The 20,351-nt window shown below is 42.5% G+C and overlaps 1 protein-coding gene across 1 annotated transcript in view; it reads right to left on the bottom strand.

Moving 5' to 3' along the window:
* EGFLAM (EGF like, fibronectin type III and laminin G domains) overlaps nt 1-20,351 on the bottom strand; it is a 169,227-nt gene that overhangs the window by 78,761 nt on the left and 70,115 nt on the right. The window contains exon 7 of the mRNA XM_007192187.3: nt 6,519-6,685. Within this exon, the coding sequence (XP_007192249.2) occupies nt 6,519-6,685 (167 nt within the window). The remainder of the gene's footprint in view (nt 1-6,518; nt 6,686-20,351) is intronic.

Below are 20,351 nucleotides of genomic sequence, written 5' to 3'. Positions count from 1 at the left end.
TTTTTTGATCCACCTACTGGAGTAATGGAAATAAAAACAACAATAAACAAATGGGACCTAATGAAACGTAAAAGCTTTTGCAAAGCAAAGGAAACTACAAACAAGACGAAAAGAAAACCCTCAGAATGGGAGAAAATATTTGCAAATGAATCAACGGACAAAGGATTAATCTCCAAAATATATAAACAGCTCATGTAGCTCAATATTTAAAAAGCAAATAACCCAATCAAAAAATGGGCAGAAGACCTAAATAGACATTTCTCCAAAGAAGACATACAGATGGTCAAGAAGCACATGAAAAGCTGCTCAACATCACTAATTATTAGAGAAATGCAAATCAAAACTACAATGAGGTATCAGTTCACACTGGTTAGAATGGGCATCAGAAAATCTACAAACAATAAATGCTGGAGAGGGTGTGGAGAAAAGGGAACCCTCTTGCACTGTTGGTGGGAATGTAAATTGATACAGCCACTATGGAGAACAGTATGGAGGTTCCTTAAAAAACTAAAAATAAAATTACCATATGATCCAGCAATCCCACTACTGGGCATATACCCTCAGAAAACCAAAATTCAAAAAGACACATGCACCCCAATGTTCATTGCAGCACTGTTTACAATAGCCAGGTCATGGAAGCAACCTAAATGCCCATCGACAGACGAATGGATAAAGAAGATGTGGTACATATATACAATGGAATATTACTCAGCCATAAAAAGGAACGAAATTGGGTCATTTGTAGAGATGTGGATGAATCTAGAGACTGTCATACAGAGTGAAGTAAGTCAGAAAGAGAAAAACAAATATTGTATATTAACGCATATATGTGGAACCTAGAAAAATGGTACAGATGAACAGGTTTGCAGGGCAGAAATTGAGACACAGATGTAGAGAACAAACGTATGGACACCAAGGGGGGAAAATCGCCATGGCGTGGGGATGGTGGTGTGCTGAATTGGGCGATTGGGATTGACATGTATACACTGATGTGTATAAAATTGATGACTGATAAGAACCTGCAGTACAAACAAACAAACAAACAAACAAACAAAACAACTAATACTAAAAAAAAAAAAAAAAGGAATGAAATACTGACACACAGTATAGCATGGCTGAACCTTGAAAGCATGGTCTCACTGAAAGAAGCCAGACACGACAGGCCACATATTGAATGATTCCATTTCTATGAAATGACCCAAAGAGGTAAGTCCATGGAGACAGAAAGCAGAGCAGTGGTGACCAGGGACTGGGGTGACAGGAATGAGGAATGACTGCTTATAGGGGGGTGGGATTATCTCTTGTGTTGATGAAAATGTTCTAAAATTGGTTCTGGTGTTTGTTGCACAAGCCTGTGAATATACTAAAAACCACTGAATTGTGTACTTTAAATGGGAGAATTGTGTGATATATTATCTCAATAAAGTGGTTTATAAAAAAAAGAAGAAAAAATGCAAAAAAAAAAGAAATAAGGGTTTCAAAAATTTACTGCTAATAGGAAAATGGAAAATATCAATGTAATAATATCCTCAACCAGCTTCCTAAATCTTCAGATCTATCATCTTTTCAATTATAAAAATGATCATAATTCATAATGGAAAAATTTAAAAAAAGAACACAGTGGTAAAATAAGGGCTTGATTCAAAAGAGTTGGGAAATGTCTCTCCCTTCCTCAACCTCCTTATTAGCAAATGGAACTCTATTGATCACTGAAATCTCTCTGAAAGGCCTCTCTTCCATCCTTATTGCCTTGAACTTAAACTCCCTGGGTTTGCTTTCTCCTTCCCTCTCTCCCTCCCTCCCTCCCTTCCTTCCTTCCTTCCTTCTTCCCTCCCCCTTTCACTCTACTTTGTTCTTACTTGTGTCTCATTGCAATTCTGGGAGCTTGACTTTGCCTATAAACCTTGCCAATGGGCAAACCCATTTTTGGCCTGGTGGGTCTCTAGACCAACTTTCTCCTCACATCTTCTCTTCAAATTTCCCAGACAGTAGCAGTAGAAAGTTATCCAGCCACCAAAGTAGTCATGGGCTCTTGGCTTGTGAAGTCACATTCAGTCATTCATGTATTCAATCAATATTTTATTGAGAGCCTACTTTGTACAGGGTGTTAGGAACACAACCTTGAATGAGTCGATCCAACTCCAGTATGGAGCTTATACTGAAGGGGGGAAACAGATAAGTAAAGAATTTCAGGCAGTGAAAGGGCCATAGCAAAGCAGGGAACGGGGCTGAGGAGACAGTGTATGAAGTTTAGGGGAGCCTGTCTGGGGAAGTGACATCTGAGCTATGATATAAAAGAAGAAAGGGAGGGAGGTCATAGGGACATAGAAAGATTGGGGAGAGAGAGTTCCAAGTAGAGGAAACAGCAGGTACAAAAGCCCTGAGGCAGAAAGGAGCAAAATGACTTTTGCTGGGATCAAAAGAACACCTTCTACTAGGGACTTCCCTGAGGATACCAATTTCACTTCAATGAAAAACTTATTGGTTCTTTCTCTGCTTATATCATGAGGATAGAACACGAGAAATTAAATGCTTTAGGGTGGTAGGACCAAGTTCCATACCCAGGGAAGGTTATATAATCCTAGAGTTGGTTACACATATGAGTGATTTTTCATTTCATTTCATTTGTTTTTGGGAAAAAGAAAGAAAACACATGACTTTCTGACTTCTGCCATTTCTATTATTTACAATTCATATCCCTTATTACTTGTTCCATCCTTCTTGATCAAGCTGAGCTTGGATCCCAGAGAATAAGTGACCACCAGACGGGGAGAATACGTGTCTTACTACAAAGCCACATATGTGCCCCTGTGTTCGTGAGGTTCCACCAGTCCCATTCTGATTGGCTAATTTATAAGATCAACCAAGGGAAAATAGAATGCCATGGAATAATAGGCAAATTATAATGTTGTTGGCATTTCTTTCTGGAAGAAAAAAAAGTAGAGTAGAATGGGGTAAAGAATGAGGAATCGTGATCTTTGCCTTTCTTGTATTTCCTTAGAGGAAGAGAAGAGGTGCTGACATGTGTGGAAAATCTCTGCTGAGAGGATGGGAGTCAATACAGGGTAGCATCTTTATTAGTCAAGGTCGGAAGTGATCTAGTTCTCAGCAGAGGATCTGGACACTAAAACATCTTAATTTTTCCTTCCCTTTCTACCTGTAAGTCTGTGGAGCTGAGCTAAGATGTGGACGTTGAACACACCTCACAATTCCCTGGTGAAGCCATCAAAACCCTCGCTCTTCCTCTCTCAGGCTGAGCACCAATTAAGGCAAACGCTGGGCCCTGGCTTTCACTAATTACAGACACAGAGCACTCAAGGTCTGCTAATAGGGTCGGGCACTAATAGGTCCAGGGGAAGTCAATGCTTTGTGAGTAACTAGAGGTGATGTGTTATATTTTTTATGAAAGGAGGTTCATGCAAGCCTAAACCAGGTGACAGAGGAGCTCAGCGAGTGGCAGTGTCTGGGGTGCGATCCAAGGGTTCCCATCGAGCCCGCTGCACCTTGGTAGTCCACTTGACATCTGTCCTGAACTTCACTGTTCAGGGATCATGAACCCACAAAACATCCATGAAGGAAGGACCCGGAGGTGGGGAGGAGTAGGAGCTATGAGAAAGGGGAAGCCCAGCAGGTAGAAATACTCATCTCACAAATTCCTTCAGGAGGTGTTCAAAATATTTTACAACTTCTTGGCTTGGGTCTAACCAATCACAAGGGCTGCCAGCTGTAAACTACCAGGGCTATACTGATGCTTGCTGGTAGCATTTCAGACCTGTATGTATGTATGTTTTACTCACCTTTTGGTATGTGCAATACACCTTACAGGTTTTAAAAGAAAAAAAAAATTCTTAAAATTCTTGTTCTGTGCTGTCAGAACTTCCTTAGTCCATAGATTCTACAAGGACTGTCCCCTGTACTTTATTTAACTGCTGACCTTACCTTTCTCATGCCATTTTGCACTAGAAGAATAAGAACATTCTTTAATTTGAATCTCACTCAGGGAAGTGGTTTAGCAGTCAGCCAAACCCAAGTTCAAATCCTGCCTTTACAATTATTATTCTTGGGAAAATATGTAATCTTTCAAAGATTCAATTTTTAAAAATCTATGTTTTAAAAAAAGGATACTATTAAAAAGGGATACTATTCCTCTGGCACAGGGCTTTTGTAAGGATTAATATGGGGTTTCACAGGTAAGTGCTCGAGATGCAGCCGGCCCATAGGAGGCTTTCCCAATGGTATCTCTGATATTCAGAATTTATTATAATTCCAATAAGGGCTATTTGGTAATTAGGCATTTTTATATACAGAAAAGTGGGGTTTGGAGGTAAAATAATAGTCTAGACAAACAGCAGAATAAGAAGTATACATTTGCCAGAACACAGGTTTTTCTAAAACATTAGAAATGATCATGACCAAAAAAAATCACAATTGAAATACCAATGACAGCACATTCTTATATATTCATGAAACAGGCTATCTAATAAATTCTATTTCTGTTACCCTGATTTGAGTAACCATATATATATAAACAGTTAAATTTGACTTATTTAAGAATATTTCATAATTGAGAGTTTTCACTGAATCAGCCACATCCCCTGCACGCAATTACTTTGAAAGGATGAATTTTACTTCACAAAGGAGACCAATTGTAACAAAATGTTACATATCTGTAAAGCACTTTCACATACCTTATCCCACTTAATTCACAGAGCTGGCATCTACCAGAGGGGAAATCATTATCAGAAACTCCAAGACCAGACTAGTGTTTCAGTTTAAAAAGAGAAAGTTCAAGAGATGCCCCTCCACGCCCCCTCCCCTGACTCCAGTCTCCACACCCACGTCCAGGGCCAGCTGAGGTGCTACAGCTCATCCTTTTTGAACTTTCTTGCCTCTGTGGAGAAGGAGATACTAGGGGATAGAAGGAAAGACGTGAACGTGGGGCAGCTCACAAAATGGGAGCGCAGGAGTTCAATGCTGGGGAAGGGTGGAGTGCCTGCTCGGTTTATAATACAGAAAGACAAACTACGTGTTTCAAAACACAGTCAGATCCTGAGGCCTGCCTCAGCTACTGCTGCCCCATTTTTTGGCCATGCATCACAAAGTTTAACCAAAGATTACAGAGTAGATCTCGTCCAGCAAGAGCGGAAAGTGGCCCTCCTTTGATTTGAAATAAAATTGTTAACATTTCTTCTAGAAAGAAGGCGCTTCAGCCCTTGCCGCATGAATGGGGAGTTTTAGCTTCTAAATTCTAAAGAAGAGCAGTGAAACAATTGTTGGGTGATGGTTGTTACTGTGTATGTAGGGGTGTGCATGCGTGTGTGTGTGTGTGTGTGTGTGTGTGTGTGTGTAGGGTGTGGTCTCACTACATCCCCATATTCCCCAACAATTCAATTTGAAGGATGGAGTCCTAACATTCAAGGTTAGGGTAAGGGCTGGTTTTAGAAGAGCCAAAATTCCTAGGACTTAGGGAACTTGGTGACTCTCCACCCCTGGAAACAGCAGGTGGGCACGGAAGTCAGCTGTAGGGCTGCCGTGGAGCAGGGGGGAGGAGTTTAGAAAGATCAGCTAACCAAAGAACGCAGGGCTCTGTGCTGGCCAAGGCAAGCCTCTGACAGCGCTAAGTAGGCTTCTTTTCTGAGAGCTCCTTTCCTGGCTGAAGAGACCCAGGGACGGTAGTGGGGCTCTTCAGACACAAGAACCTGGAGGAATTTACTGGCAAAATTGAAAAGATTACAGTTTTCAAACAAAAGAAGTGCCAACAGTTCAGTTCTGAGATCTCCCCACGACACAGGGTTCTAGGTTTGCGTACATGTACCTCCCACTTCCAAAAGACAAAGGTTTCTAAAAACCAGATTGGCAAGGTGGACTAAGCAATCGAAATGTAGTTCTTGAATCGTGTGGGAGCTTCTTAAACCCCAGACCACAATCTGAATCTGACTTTTCACTAAATTCTAGATGGTTTGATGAACTGGCCCAAGCTTCCCCAAGGCCCCCAGAGAGGCACTATGACAGAGTCTATGCTACAGACCCCCAGCTACACATCGGCATGCTAGCAACTTGGATTCTCCTTGACCATCCTTCAGAGGGGCTGATTTTACTTGAGCATCCTTGATTTGCTGGTGAAGAATAACCCTGAAGGGTCTGGGAGCAGCACTTTTTCTCCTATGATTCTAAGCTGAACCCATTTTTTCCAAAAGATGGAAAGGGGCAGGGGCTGTACATCATCTTGGTAGGTGATCTGTTTGGTACTCATGAAAGAAAACTGACCTCAAACTCCCTAAGGATAATGCAAAAATAAACCTTCTGCTGACCTCCTGTACAAAGAAGCAGCCTGGCCCTGTGGAGGGCCTCTAACTTCCAAAGACCTGGGAAAACCACAGCAGGAAAGGCTGAGGACAACCCCTTCCAGACTGCCCTTTTGCGGGACGCTAAGAAACCTCCGTCAAGTGGGTCCTCAGGAGGCAATCCCAGCAACGCAGCTACGTCTGTCTGTCCTTCAGAAGGACCGCAGTACTCACGGGCGGTTCGGACGGTGTCGCTGGGCTGGCTACGGGGGCTGAGACCATTGGGATTCACGGCCCTCACGGCAAACTGGTAGTTGGTGTCCGGATCGAGGCCCTTGATAACCATGAAATCCATCTGGAGCTGCTCTTGGATTAAGGTCCAACTCTTGTCAAAATCTGGCCTTTATTGTTTAAAAAACAAAACAGAATGAGAAGCAGTAGTTCAGTTACAGCAGAGGGAAGGAAAGCTTGCTGGCCGTGTAAACTAACAGCTTTTGAATTCTGGAAGCAAGACTCATCAAAATGAGTGAACATTTCCCACCTAAAAGTGATCTGGATTTGAAATCCCAGGTCATGGTTTTTAAGACCTTGTCAATAAAAGAAAGTAGATCATTTTTAGGGCCAGTTTTAAGCACCGTTTAAAGATCACCCGCTTTTCCTTGCATGGCCTTGACTGTGGTAAAAAGATCCCCACATAGGAATTCGGTTTCAAGGACTCTGCCTTCCAGATGTTTCGTAAACAAGCCTTCCCCTGACAGTTTCCATTCCCAGGGGTCAGGAGAGCACAGATTCCATCTATTCACAATCTGTTCACAAAATAAACAAATATAAACGTTCTAGGGTGACTAATTGCGTGAACTGCCATGGGAAAACCCAACAAGATTCTGTAGCACGGCCATTCTTACTCTTCACAAAACTACAAGTGTGCCAACTTGCCGAATGTTCACATGGACTCGGACCTGTGCCTAGTGGTGGGAGACAGTTTAAAAGCAGAGAAGGAGCTAACGGTATCAGTCACTGAGGCCATTCCCATTGCCCGAGACTGGGAGCTGCTCCCCAGTGCTTCTGCCTCAGCTGAGCCACGATCCAAGAACCTGGGTTCTGGGCACTGTGGCCCAGAGACCAGCTCCTCAGGCCAACGCTTGTACCCTGAGGTCTTCTACGGCAGCCCTGGGCCGCCCAGTTCTCAGGTTTCGGGGAAGCCACAGCCTCTCAGCTATATCCCAACAACGGAGGTTTCCGCCCTGGGACCCCCTCATTGCACCCTTGCAGATCACAGCCCCGTACCTCCTCCCAGGCCCAGCCCGACCCTCGGCACTGCTCTCTGGGGTAGCTGTCAAGGGCCAGTTTCTGGATTTCTCCACACTGCAAGCAACAGAGCTGGGGAAGTTGCCAGCTGGAGGAGTTCTCTACCCTCCATCTTCCTTCCTCTACCCTCCAGCTTTCTGCCCCAGCCCTTTGCCAGACCTACCCTTGCTCCAGGTGCGACAGGATCTGCCATCCCCTTCAGATTTTTATTCTCCTCCTCTGCAACCTGGGGGCCAAAGTGGCTTCCTCCCCTCAGGGGCCCCTGCCCAGCAGATGCTTCCACCCACGGTGGATTCACAGCTGCCTGTGGTGAACTTGGGCTCCCTGCCACCAGCGCCGCCTCCTGCCCGACCCCCCCCTTTCTCTGTTACCTGTGGGCCCTGCTCTGCGGCCCCCCCAGCCTGGCTGTGAGGCCCCCACCTGCTCCTGCTACCCCGGTGCTGCCTTCACCTGCCAGGCCCTTCGGCCCTAGCTTGGGGCGAGCAGAGCTGCACCCAGTAGAACTAAAGCCATTCCAGGATTATCGAAAACTGAACAGCAACCTTGGGGGACCTGGGTCATCATGTACTCCTCCAGCTGGAAGGTCTTTCTCTGGCCTCAATTCCCATCTCAAGGTCCCACCTTCCACCTACAGTGGAGTGTTCCACAGCCAGCGCATCGACCTCTACCAGCAGGCCACCCCACCGGGTGCCCTGCGCTGGACGCCGAAGCCCTGGGAGGGGACGGGGCCACCTTCCTGAGAAGGGCCATCCTGTAGGGCACAGGAGCCTGGGTCCCCAGGGGACAAGGAGCCTGGATTGACCCCACCCCACTGAGGGAGGGCCCTTTGCCCCCCCCCTCCTGGGGCTTGTATATAGATTATAAATACATAAGGGGGAAAGGGGTGGGTGGGGAAGGGTTGCGGGGCTGGGGCCTCGCTTCCCCTCCTCCCCCCTCCCCTGGTTCCCTATCCCTGGGGCCGTTTGTTAAAAAAGAATAATAAAAGGATTAAAAAAAAAAAAAAAGTCCAGCTTCCATCTGGGGGACAGCACACAGGGGGTAAGAGAACAAACTCTGGAGCTGGCTGAGCTGTTCAGATCCTGCCTCTATTGCTCACTAGCTGCTATTTCACCTCTTTAAGTCTCTAATTTCTCATCTGTAAAATGGGGTGATAAAAGTACCTACTTAAGAGGGCCATCATAAGGGAGAAATGAGCTCTGTACCCCAGCTCAGTGCCTAGCAATGTAACTGAGCAGGACCTTATGGGGCCCTCCCTGAACAGGAACCCCCCTCTTCCCAATGTCCTCAGCTTGCCTTTTGCCTGTAGAAAAACTTTAGACAAAGAATAAATTTAATCAGAAAAGTGAGAAAGTGCAGAAAGGAAAAAAACCCGTCAAACAAGATAAAATAATAATAGTTTAGCCATTAAACAAAGTCAAGGACCTTTAGTTCCTCCTCAAGGGCTACAGATAATGTTCTGAGCCACATCCTTTGAGCTGTTTTGCAGAAACTGAAACACCCACCAGGTGGAAGAAGTTAACTGTCTGCTGCTCACAGGCACATACACCCCAGACCGGTTGGAACCAGAAGGTTGACGATATTGACTCACGATTATCTCACCACCAACCAGTCAGAGGAGTGTCCATGAGCTGATCACATACCCTACAACCCCCTTCCCTTACGCCTTTAAAAACCTTTCCCTGAAAGCCTTCGTGGAGTTCGGGTCTTTTAAGCACTAGCTACCTGGACTCCTTGCTTGGTGCCCTGCAATAAACGCTGCACTTTCCTTCACCACAACCCAGTGTCAGTAGATCGGCTTTACTGCGCTCGGGCAAGCAGACCCAAGTTTGGTTCGGTAACAGCATCACACTGCAAATGCTCAGCATGGATTAGCCATTATGTAAGGGATGTACCCACCTCACAGAGCTGGCAGGCAACCCTTGGCCACCTGCTCACTCTATACCCATGAGCTTCAATGCAGTAGCACTAGCGCATGTGGCTAGTCAGTACTTGAAATGTGGCTCATCTGAATTGGGATGTGCTGTGAGTGTAAAATGTACAATGGATTTTTTTTTAAGTGTAAAATATCTCATTAATATTTATATTGATTACATGTTGAAATGATGATATTTTGGATTCAGTGAGTTAAAAATACATATTATTGAAATTAATTTCACTTGTTTCTTACTACCCTTTAAATGCCCCTATCAAAAAACTTAAAAATTTCATATAGGCTTGCATTTACTATTGGACAGTGCTGTTCTGTATGGGCTTCCTAGTTGGTGGGAGAAAGGAGAGCTTTCCAGGTAATAAGAACTACAAAATGAAATTTGGGAATGTTTGTGCATGGCTGGGGGACAGTGTAAATGGTCTAATGGGAGTGGAGAGGTTTTGTTAATAACTAATAATTGCTATCATTTATCATGTTCTTCAATGCTTATCAAGCATTGTTCTAATAGTTTAACTCATTTACTTCTCACAATTACTCTATACAGTAGATACTAATATTAAACACACACACACCCCTTTCTTTGAAGAGGAAATTAAGGCACAGAATGGGTAAGTAACTTGCCTGAGGTCACACAGCTGATAAATGGTGAGGCCAACTTGGGTTGATGGGGGAAGGTTAGATTAAGAGGATCCTTGATGCTGAATGAAAAATTGGGGTGATAGGGATTGGGGGATTCTCCAACTTTTAGTTTGCTCCCTGACCAACCTCTCAGCTCTTCTATTGTTAAACCCCTCTGCTCACAGATATTTAGAGGAAGGCAGGAAGCAAAAAATATTGATGTTTGTCCTTTATGAACAACTTAATAGGCAAGGAAGTAAAGACTCATTTTGCTAAAAGGAGATGCCTGGACGGTACACGGATTTCTCTAATATGTGCTCTCCTAGTTTTTCATTAGCAAGAATTGTTGAAAGCCAGATGGAGTCCTTAAGCCCAGCAAAAGTGCTTCCTTGGGCTCACCGTGCTGATGAGGAGTTTATGGGGCCCATATCTCACAAGAATTCATGTGTTTGGAGAAGCAGAGGTCACAAGCATGTCCACTGTAGGATGTAGGGCTCATTTCTCTTTCTCGGTATCCTTTCCCTAAAGATGGATTTCTCAGGTAAACTAACTTTGTCATCAAAGGGAAAACCTTGGTGAGTGGAAGGAAACACATTTACAAACTCAAATTAGAACAAAATCACTTCACAGAGGAAAGCCACAGGGATGCCTAACAGTAAAGTCAGGAAAGATATGATCTTTAGATAAAACTCTCCTGTTAGCCTTTGCTAAGTTTCCCTTGTGGCATTTATAGAGGAAAGGACCTGTCACCTGTCTCAGAATGTGCCACTGTCTACCCAGAGCTACCTGAAAATATCTGCAACAATTTTCATGTAAAAATTACAGCTTCCCCTACCCCACAAAAAAAGAGATTATTTTCTATTTGCTCATTTAATGCAAGAAATAAAGCTATATTTTCAGCGAATAAGAGATTGACATCATTAATATTTAATTTCATTATATACAGTGAGAGAGGAAAGCTCATGTAGATTGAATACCAGTCCAAAACCTTTAACATTTTGCCTCTGAGTTTGTCATGGGTTTTGCATTTAAATGTTTTTAGAGTCTCTTGAGGTACAAAAGTGCAAAGGCAAGGTTGAGAGAGAGATACTCAGGCAAAAGTATTGTTTTAGTTCATCCTCAAACAATAACTTTACCTTTTTTCACTAAAGAAAATCATCCTAACTACAAAGTTACCAGTCAAATCACCATAGCAACACTAGCCTCCCAATTTCCCCAACCAGGAAAAGCCTAGAGGGGAAGAAGCAGCCTAAGAAAGTGCAGCCATCCCAGGTACAGATGGGCAGACAACAGTAGGGCAGGCTCTTAAAAACTTTTCCAAATAGCGGGATAGGGTTGGGTTGTGCGTCCTGTATCTCAGGAGGTCAGTAGGACACCTTTGGAAGGTGGTTGGGTGGGGGAGTTCGGGTGGGACAGATACAATTCGGTCAGTAGTGACTATTCAAAACCCAGTTAGCTGATTCAAGTAATCAAAACACCCACTGGTTCATTTTGGTGGGAGGAAGCATTACCACTGGCAATATTAGCATCCAGCCTGGTTATCAGGAATCTTGAGATTGTTTGGTCCAAGTGTCTGAGGGCTCTCAGAAATTACATGCAAGATTCTATGTGTGAACTTCATTTCATTTTCCTAAGAAAAGTGTCCTCAGCTTCTTATCAGATTCTCAAAGATAAGCATGATCCCAAAACTTTTAGAGTCACTGTCTAGTCCATTCTCTCATTCTACCCACGTGGACACTGAAGGAAAATAATTTATCCAAAGTCATAATACCACAGGGTGGTATATTTTTCTGTTTTATTCCCTTTCTTGTGGCATTTTGACCACCTCAACTATTGCCAAGTTCACCCTTAGTGGACAATCATTTTTCTTGGTACCATCAAACCCAGTAGGTGGCTGCCTTGGGCTATTCAGTTGGCAGGTGATTAATGATTATCAACCATGCATCCATCACAGAAGTTATATTCTGGGAGGCTCTAAGGAACTATAAACACAATTCCATTCTCAGGGAATTTATAATCTAATCGGCAGATAATACATCTAAGGACCATTAGGAAGCCAGTGAAAAGTTGCATATTTCAAGAGCCATATTTGAACAGGTCAATGTGAACTGGCATCCTGGGGAAAGTATATGAGACCAGGAAGAATTTAAGTTAGATTTCAAATATATTTGAGTTGTGATAACTGAAAAGGAATAGAGCATCTCTGGGTGGAGAAGAGATGAGTGCAGCATTAGCTCTATGTATGAATGTGGATAAATTAAGCACCAACTACATGTAAAATATCATATGGAATATCCAAAGACAATAAATAATATGGGTTCCTAACATGAATGATCAATTAATCTATATAAAAGATTGGTATAATATATAAAAACATTAGCCGTAAGTAAGTAGGTAAATGAATATACGGCACCTCTCTGCATATCACACCTAGTCAAAGCTTTCCTTGTCAGCCTCTACTTTACCAATTTGTTAGATTAACCAGTGATCCTCATTAGTTCCCACTAATTCAGCCGTTGGCTTATCAAGAGTCCATTGTGTTTATTTCCAAATTTATTTATGACTTTCATGTTTGTTATTGTAATTATGTTATTTAATGCCATATTATATAAACTAGTGAATATGAGTAAAAAATATAAGTGATAGCTATGTTTAATGGTTTTGAAAGACTTGGTAAAGCTGAACCACTAAAACATAATTGCCTTTGAACTAAGTGAAAGCAAGGCAACTGTAAAAGAGTGAAAAGAAGATTATAAAATTCTAGAATGATTTTGTAGTCAGATAACTTTGCAAGTGACTTTAAATTTTTAACTTGAGAAAACTATAAGTAGAAATTGTAGGTGATACCTTAGAGGTGTGGTTAAAATGTCCATATTATCCAAAGCAATCTACATATTCAATGCAATCCCTATTAAAATTCCAATGGCATTTTTCACAGAAATAGAAAAAATACTAGCAAACCAAATTCAACAGCACATGAAAATGATCTTACATGATCAAGTGGAATTTATCCCTGGGATGCAACAATGGTTCAACATAGTCAAATCGATAAATCTGATACACCACATTAACAAAATGAAAGAAAAGAAAGAGGACCATCTCAATAAATGCAGAAGAAGCATTTGACAAAATTCCACATCCCTTCACAATAAAAACTCTCAACAAATTAGGTATAGAAGGAATTTACCTCAACATAATAAAGGCCATATATGACGAGCCCACAGCTAACATCATACTAACCGTGAAAAGCTGAAAAATTTTCTTCTAAGATCAGGAACAAGGGTAAACAAATGTGCCCACTCTGACCACTTCTAAGAAACCTACTACTATAAGTCCTAGCCAGGGCAATTACACAAGAAAAGGAAATAAAAGCCATCCAAATTGGAAAGGAGGAAGTTAAATTGTCTCTGTTTGCAGATGACATGGTATCATATATAGAAAACCTTAAACACTCCACCCCAAAACTGTTAGAACTAATGAACAAATTCAATAAAGTTGCAAGATACAAAAAAAAAATACAAAAATCAGTTCCATTTATATACACTAACAAACTATCTGAAAAAGAAGAACTTTAGGAAATGCAAATAGTTGCTTGGAACGTGACCTCACAAGACATTCATGACAGAATAAAAAGTCAAAATGACCTCCGTGTGCAGAAACACAAGGGCAAAACCAACTCAAATGATAAATGTAAAATCTTATATTAGGTTTTTTAAAAAGCTGATGGCATAGAAATAAAGCAGAGAAAACCTGGTGTGGCAAAGATCTATGGGGAAGGCAGGGGGCACTGATCACAAACTCAATATGAATTCTCTGGACTACCTGCTGTTGAAAAGGCCTAGTGTCCATATCCTAGGAAAAAGTGGTTTTCTAGGTTGATCACTTGGCAGAAGTGCTCTAGACCCATCTCCACTTGAGGCAGAGTTCAAAGGGCTGGTATTAATTGGCTTGGGGTAGAGAGGATATAGTGAACATATGCCAGTGTCATTAGATAAGAGATAGACTGTCAAATGAAGACGGTGAAGATGCCTTCTGTGTTTTCCATATTGGACTAGGAGGCCCAATGTTTCCTTACAGGGAAGCCAATGGCAGTGCATTATAAAGAAGACCCTTTGATGGCAATTAGGAGTGGTTGACAACAAAGGCAACTGCACGAAATGGCTGAGCTCTGCATCGGCAGCTGTCTTGAAGCAGAAGTTGGGTGGCCATCCATCAGAAATGTAACCAGCTACTTCCTGAACACAGTAAGAGGTTGGACTTCATTCAATGTCTCTGACCTCAACTCACAGTAAGAAATACATTTTTGTATAGCAACCCAATATACCTATTCATATATATATACTATATGTATATGACTCACATGTGGGTACAAAGCTGAAAGAAAAGTTTCAAGAAAAAATATTTATCCTTACTCTCCTTACTATGTTATTCACTTTGCTACTTTCTCTTCTTTCCCTTCTTTTCCTTTCTTTTCTTCTTTTTTTTTTTATTTAAGTATTTGTTTATTTATTTATGGCTGTGTTGGGTCTTCGTTTCTGTGCGAGGGCTTTCTCTAGTTGTGGCAAGCGGGGGCCACTCTTCATCGCGGTGCGCGGGCCTCTCACTATCGCGGCCTCTCTTGTTGCGGAGCACAGGCTCCAGACGCGCAGGCTCAGTAATTGTGGCTCACGGGCCCAGTTGCTCCGCGGCATGTGGGATCTTCCCGGACCAGGGCTCGAACCCGTGTCCCCTGCATTATTGGCAGGCAGATTCTCAACCACTGCGCCACCAGGGAAGCCCCTTTTCTTCTTTTTTTAAAAATTCTGATAAGAACCCACTAAATTGATTTCACCACCCACTGAAGTGTTGTGACCCGTAATTTGAAAAACACTGGACAAGAAGTTTTTCTTCTAGAATACCTTAGATAGTGCTTCCAACTCTAAAACTCCGAGAATAAAGAAAACAGATTTTTTCAACCATGAAGACAAATTTATGACTTAGAGATAAATGTTCATAAAGTGGAAATGCAGCCTGTTAAACTCCAAGTATGCTCTAGATACATCACTCTCTACAGCACTGTGTTTCAACATTTGTGAATCATCCACAATAAGACATACATCGAACATTGTGACCCGGTACACACCACAAATATGCACACACAGCAGAAACACAAGTTTCACGAGATAATTCTTATTTTTATTATGTGTGATGCCTTCTGATATTTTCTTTTCTGTTTCATGTTACTTTTGAAAACCTGTTGGTCAGGACCCCCTCAGCTGATTTCTTTACCTTCTAATGAGCCCATGGGTTGAGAACCCCTTCTCCAGAAAGTTCAAGCTGAGGTGGGGAGTGATATTCAAGCATGTTACAGACATTAACTAGGAAACTGGGCTAGGAATGGTTAAATCCTGCTAAGAAAATACTTCTGAGAGAGGAACTCGTTGGAGCAGAAAACAGCCCTCTAGGGGATCCACAGAACATCCAGAATGGCCTTGACAGTGGAGGCCACTCTATAGGCCTGAGATGGAGCGGACCAAAAGCCTAATTACAGTACAACCAGAGATATGTGTGTCCTCCCTCCCTCAGTATGGGGCCTAGCGTTCCATGGTTTAATGTTTTCTGGAGGACCTTGGATCATTTGGAGGCTCCATCCTTCAATATTTTCCTTCATGTTATTCCTTTAAGCGTCATTTCAGACACAGAATTGAAAAGATTCTTATCTGGACTCTCCTACCGCTTAAATCTGATTCTACCATTACACTGAATATACCACCTTCTAATGGAATTTTACATTTCTGTCTTCCCTACTAGGCTGTGAGCTCATTAACATGCTGATTGTCTTATTCATTTCTGTGTTCCCTGGAATGTCTGCGTGATCTTTCAAAATGCAAATACTATCAATTCCTTTCCTGCTTAACCCTTCCCATAGCTCCCTATTCCTGTCAGGACAAACACGAGATCCTTCATAAAGGCTTTCCTGCTCCAAACCTTGCTTACCTACCCGGCCTTATCTCTCACTACACAGAGCTCCAGACTTCTAAGCAAGTCCAAGAACATTATCTTTTTGCCTCCAAGCCACTGCTTGAGTAGCTTCTTCTGGCCTGAGTCTTTTCACGCTGCTTCCTCCCTCCCCTTGTGCCTGGCTATTGCTGATATGTCTTCCTTAACTCCTGTAAGAAGCCTTCCCAGATTCCTTCAAAACTGGGTTAGATGTCAAGGTTGTGTTCCTCTAAGTCCCTGGCCCCCACCCCTGCCCGCAGCACTCACAGCTCTGGACTCTGCTCACCTGTCTTACCCACTGGACTCTCCAAGCAGAGGCAATAGCTAATTCACCCCAAAATCTCTTGCACACGCTTTGCACGTGGAAGATACTCAATACGTACATGTTTGGATGAATGTATGCACACAGTAAGTATCCAGTAAAGGGTGAATTGAGCTGAACTAAAATATCTTCAAACTTAGACGTTGGGAATAACACAATGCCCTAAACCAGGGGGTAGCAAACTTCAGCTGCCTGCCAGTTTTTGTAAATAAAGTTTTATTGAAACACAACCATAACTGTTTGTTTAGGTATTGTCTAGGCTGCTTTCCTGCTACAATGGTAGAGCTCAATAGTTGAGAAAAAGACCATAGAGCTGGCAAAGCACAAAATATTTACTACCTGACCCTGTAGAAAAATTTGCCAACCCCTGGTCTAAGACAACAGTCTTGGACTTCCCTGGTGGCACAGTGGTTAAGAATCCACCTGCCAATGCTGGGGACACGGGTTCGAGCCCTGGTCCGGGAAGATCCCACATGCTGCAGAGCAACTAAGCCCGTGCACAACTACTGAGTCCGTGTGCCACAACTACTAAAGCCCGCACGCCTAGAGCCAGTGCTCCGCAACAAGAGAAGCCACCGCAATGAGAAGCCCACGCACTGCAATGAAGAGTAGCCCCTGCTCACCACAACTAGAGAAAGCCTGCGCACAGCAACGAAGACCCAACACAGCCAAAAAAAAAAAAAAGTGTTTAAGACAAAAGTCTTTAACCTTGTTTGTGCTACTTTGACAGTCTGCGGAAATCTGTGAATCCCTTCTTGGAATAATATTTTTAAATGCATAGGATCACACAGGAAACCGGTTATACTAGAAACAATTACCAAAACAATAAAAAATAATGATATATTAATATAGATACTTCTTCATTAACACATTAAATAACAATACTTAGCAATGGACTTAATTTCATAGTAATGATAACCATAAATGGTATTTTGAGATACGTGCAACAATTGTAATGGGATAAGAACATATCTGTGATTCTAACGGTGACAAAGTCACAGGAATTGCTAATGCCACTGCAGTTTGTTGATTACATTCATATTTGAAGAAAACATTACATTTCAGTCGGTAAAACTAAGAGCGTAATTTTTGTCCAACCAAAGTTCAGGGACCCCTTGTCGTCTATCCATGAGCCCCTTGGGGATCCACAAACTGCAGGTTAAGCACCCTGCTTTAAGATCCCATAGTTATCCAGGGTAAATACGACAGGAGTGAAAGAAAACCTCATGCTCGGAAAGGCCTCCAAGTCTCTCTCAATTTTACAGACTTGGTTTTATGCAGGATTTGCTCTACACTAAAATGAACTGCAGAGGAAAGTCCAAAACCACTAAGTAATCACAGTTAAGAAAAAAGAAAAGATGTATTATTTGGCCTGCAGCTTTCAGCCGTATTTCTTTATTTATGAATTGGTTCCACCCAACCAAATGATAAACAGATGGATAGAATGGGGTAATGATAAACTCAGCTGGCAGTCTGTCCCTGACGGGGCAACTGGAGAGCACACTTTCATTTACACTTTACAAATGGCTCCCAGCACTGGTACACAAGAATTCAATTTGTGTCAACTCCCATCAGTCTGACCAGGGATTACATCAGGAAAGCTCATGGTAGGAGGGATTGAAGCTTTAAGGGATCAATTTGTAGAACTGTAGGTCAAACTTCTGCAAAAACATTCAGAATCGCCCTTCCATTTGAGCCTGAATGGAGGAACTTGATGGCTACCAGAATTTCTGGGACTACATACCACTCTGGAAAGTGGTTCTGAGATTTTCAATTTGGAAACTAAAGGTAAGAAAAAGGACTTTTTCGGGCTTCCCTGGTGGCGCAGTGGTTGAGAATCTGCCTGCCAATGCAGGGGACACGGGTTCGAGCCCTAGCCTGGGAAGATCCCACATGCCGCGGAGCAACTAGGCCCGTGAGCCACAATTACTGAGCCTGCGCGTCTGGAGCCTGTGCTCCGCAACGGGAGAGGCCGCGATAGTGAGAGGCCCGCGCACCGCGATGAAGAGTGGCCCCCCACTTGCCACAACTAGAGAAAGCCCTCGCACAGAAACAAAGACCCAACACAGCCATAAATAAATAAATAAATAAATATTAAAAAAAAAAAGACTTAAAAAAAAAAAAAAAAAAGAAAAAGGACTTTTTCACAAAACACCACTTGTTAATATGAAATGTCAGCTGACACCCAAACAAGCCCACTCTTGCTTATTTCTAATTCTATTGTTGGCTGTAAGGAAGGCTTATACTTAAAACAGCACAACTTCCTAAACAATTTCTTGAAAAGAAAGGGAGATTTTTGTTGCTGTTTTTTCCCATTCTCCTCAAAATTGATTAATTGTGTAAGAACGATTCTTTAAATATATCAAGCTCTATAATCTTGGGGGGCAGGAAAACCAACACAGGGCTACATCACTGTTAAATATTGGAGCCATTTGCCCAGTTATTGCTATAAGTTCTAGTAAAACGCTATGAAAAAAGTCGGCAATTCACTTGCAGGTATGAAGGGCTCCAAAACACAAGTTATCATTCAATATGAAATAAAATTGCAATGGTAGCTTTCAAGTTAGTCTTATACATTAGGTATTATCTGAAGCTTTACCACATACCACTATCCCTTTTATGATGAGAAAACAAAAGCAATAAGTAACTTTGGGTCGGGGGGAAGGAAAGGGGACGTGCACACAGATCCAGATTGGATTTTGTCTGCCTTTTATTTCTGCAGTTAGTAAGGAATGATATTGATTACTGCTGTGGCCTTGGAAATTAGCCATAAAGGATTCATTCAATCTCCTGTGACTAGTATGGCAATACACTTCCATTACCATGGGGCTCAGGGTAAGGAAAAGAACTGACACTTAAAACTATTCTTCCATAAGCCACTCTTCTAAGTACTGTACAGACATCTATCTATCTTCACAACCCTCCCGAGGTATCCACTATTATCATCCCTACTTTACAGCCAAGGGAAGTAAGGCTCAGAGAGGTCAAGGATCTTGCGCAAGGTGGCAGCTAGTTGTTGTCACTCTCTGGATTCAATCACATGGCTGCCTGTATCCAAATGTTCTCCAGCACCTACTTGACACGTGCTATGTTTACTTCATGTAGGTGTCATATTCCACAGAAGGGAGCAAGTCAAGACGTTGCCCTCATGGCCTGGCAAGGAGGACAGACTTCGAACAAGTAATTAACTACAAGTGTGCTGAGTGTTGCTAGTAAATGTTGCAGGTGTACCTAACCTAGTCTGAGGTGGGGGCAGGGTTCAGGGCAGGCGTCCTGGAGGAAGTGGTACTTAAGCAGGGGAACTGAAGGATGAACAAGAGTTAACTAGGTAAAGAAGTAGAAGATATATCCTGGCAGAGTATAGCAAGCATAAAGACCTTTAGCCGAGAAAGAACACGGCTATAAAGGAAAGCAGGAAAGACCTGTCATAAAAGTCTTAATAAGAACAGTTTGCATTGATTGAGCACTTACTGTATAACAGGTGCTATTCTGTGCATTTTGTGTGCATCAACTCACTTTATCTCACAACAACTCGATGAGGTAAGTAAATTGTTATCCCCATTCTTCTGTCTGAGAGACAGAGAAGTTAAATAATGCAACTAAAATCTTATGGTTTAAAAGTGATGGAGGCAAGGTTTGGACCAGGAAGCTAGGTCCAGAGCCCTGTGTAGTAAACCGCCTATACTTCCTCACCTTTGTCACGAGGACAGAAAATCAGAGCCACCAGATTTTAGAGGTCAAGCAATCCAGCCTTATTTCATATGTAAGGAAGCTTAAAACTGGAATCAAGCCATTTGTCCCCAAGATTAGAGGCCAGCTCAGAGCTGTGTCTTCTGATTCCACATTTGGACAAACTTAAACCTGAGAGATGATACCAAGCATTGGACTGTAAGTCTCGATTCTGAATGAA

Source organism: Balaenoptera acutorostrata, chromosome 2, assembly GCF_949987535.1.
Source record: "Balaenoptera acutorostrata chromosome 2, mBalAcu1.1, whole genome shotgun sequence".
NCBI classification, from domain to species: Eukaryota; Metazoa; Chordata; class Mammalia; order Artiodactyla; family Balaenopteridae; genus Balaenoptera; species Balaenoptera acutorostrata.
Note: the sequence above shows the minus strand (reverse complement) of the source record. Positions and strands in the feature narration are given on the sequence as shown.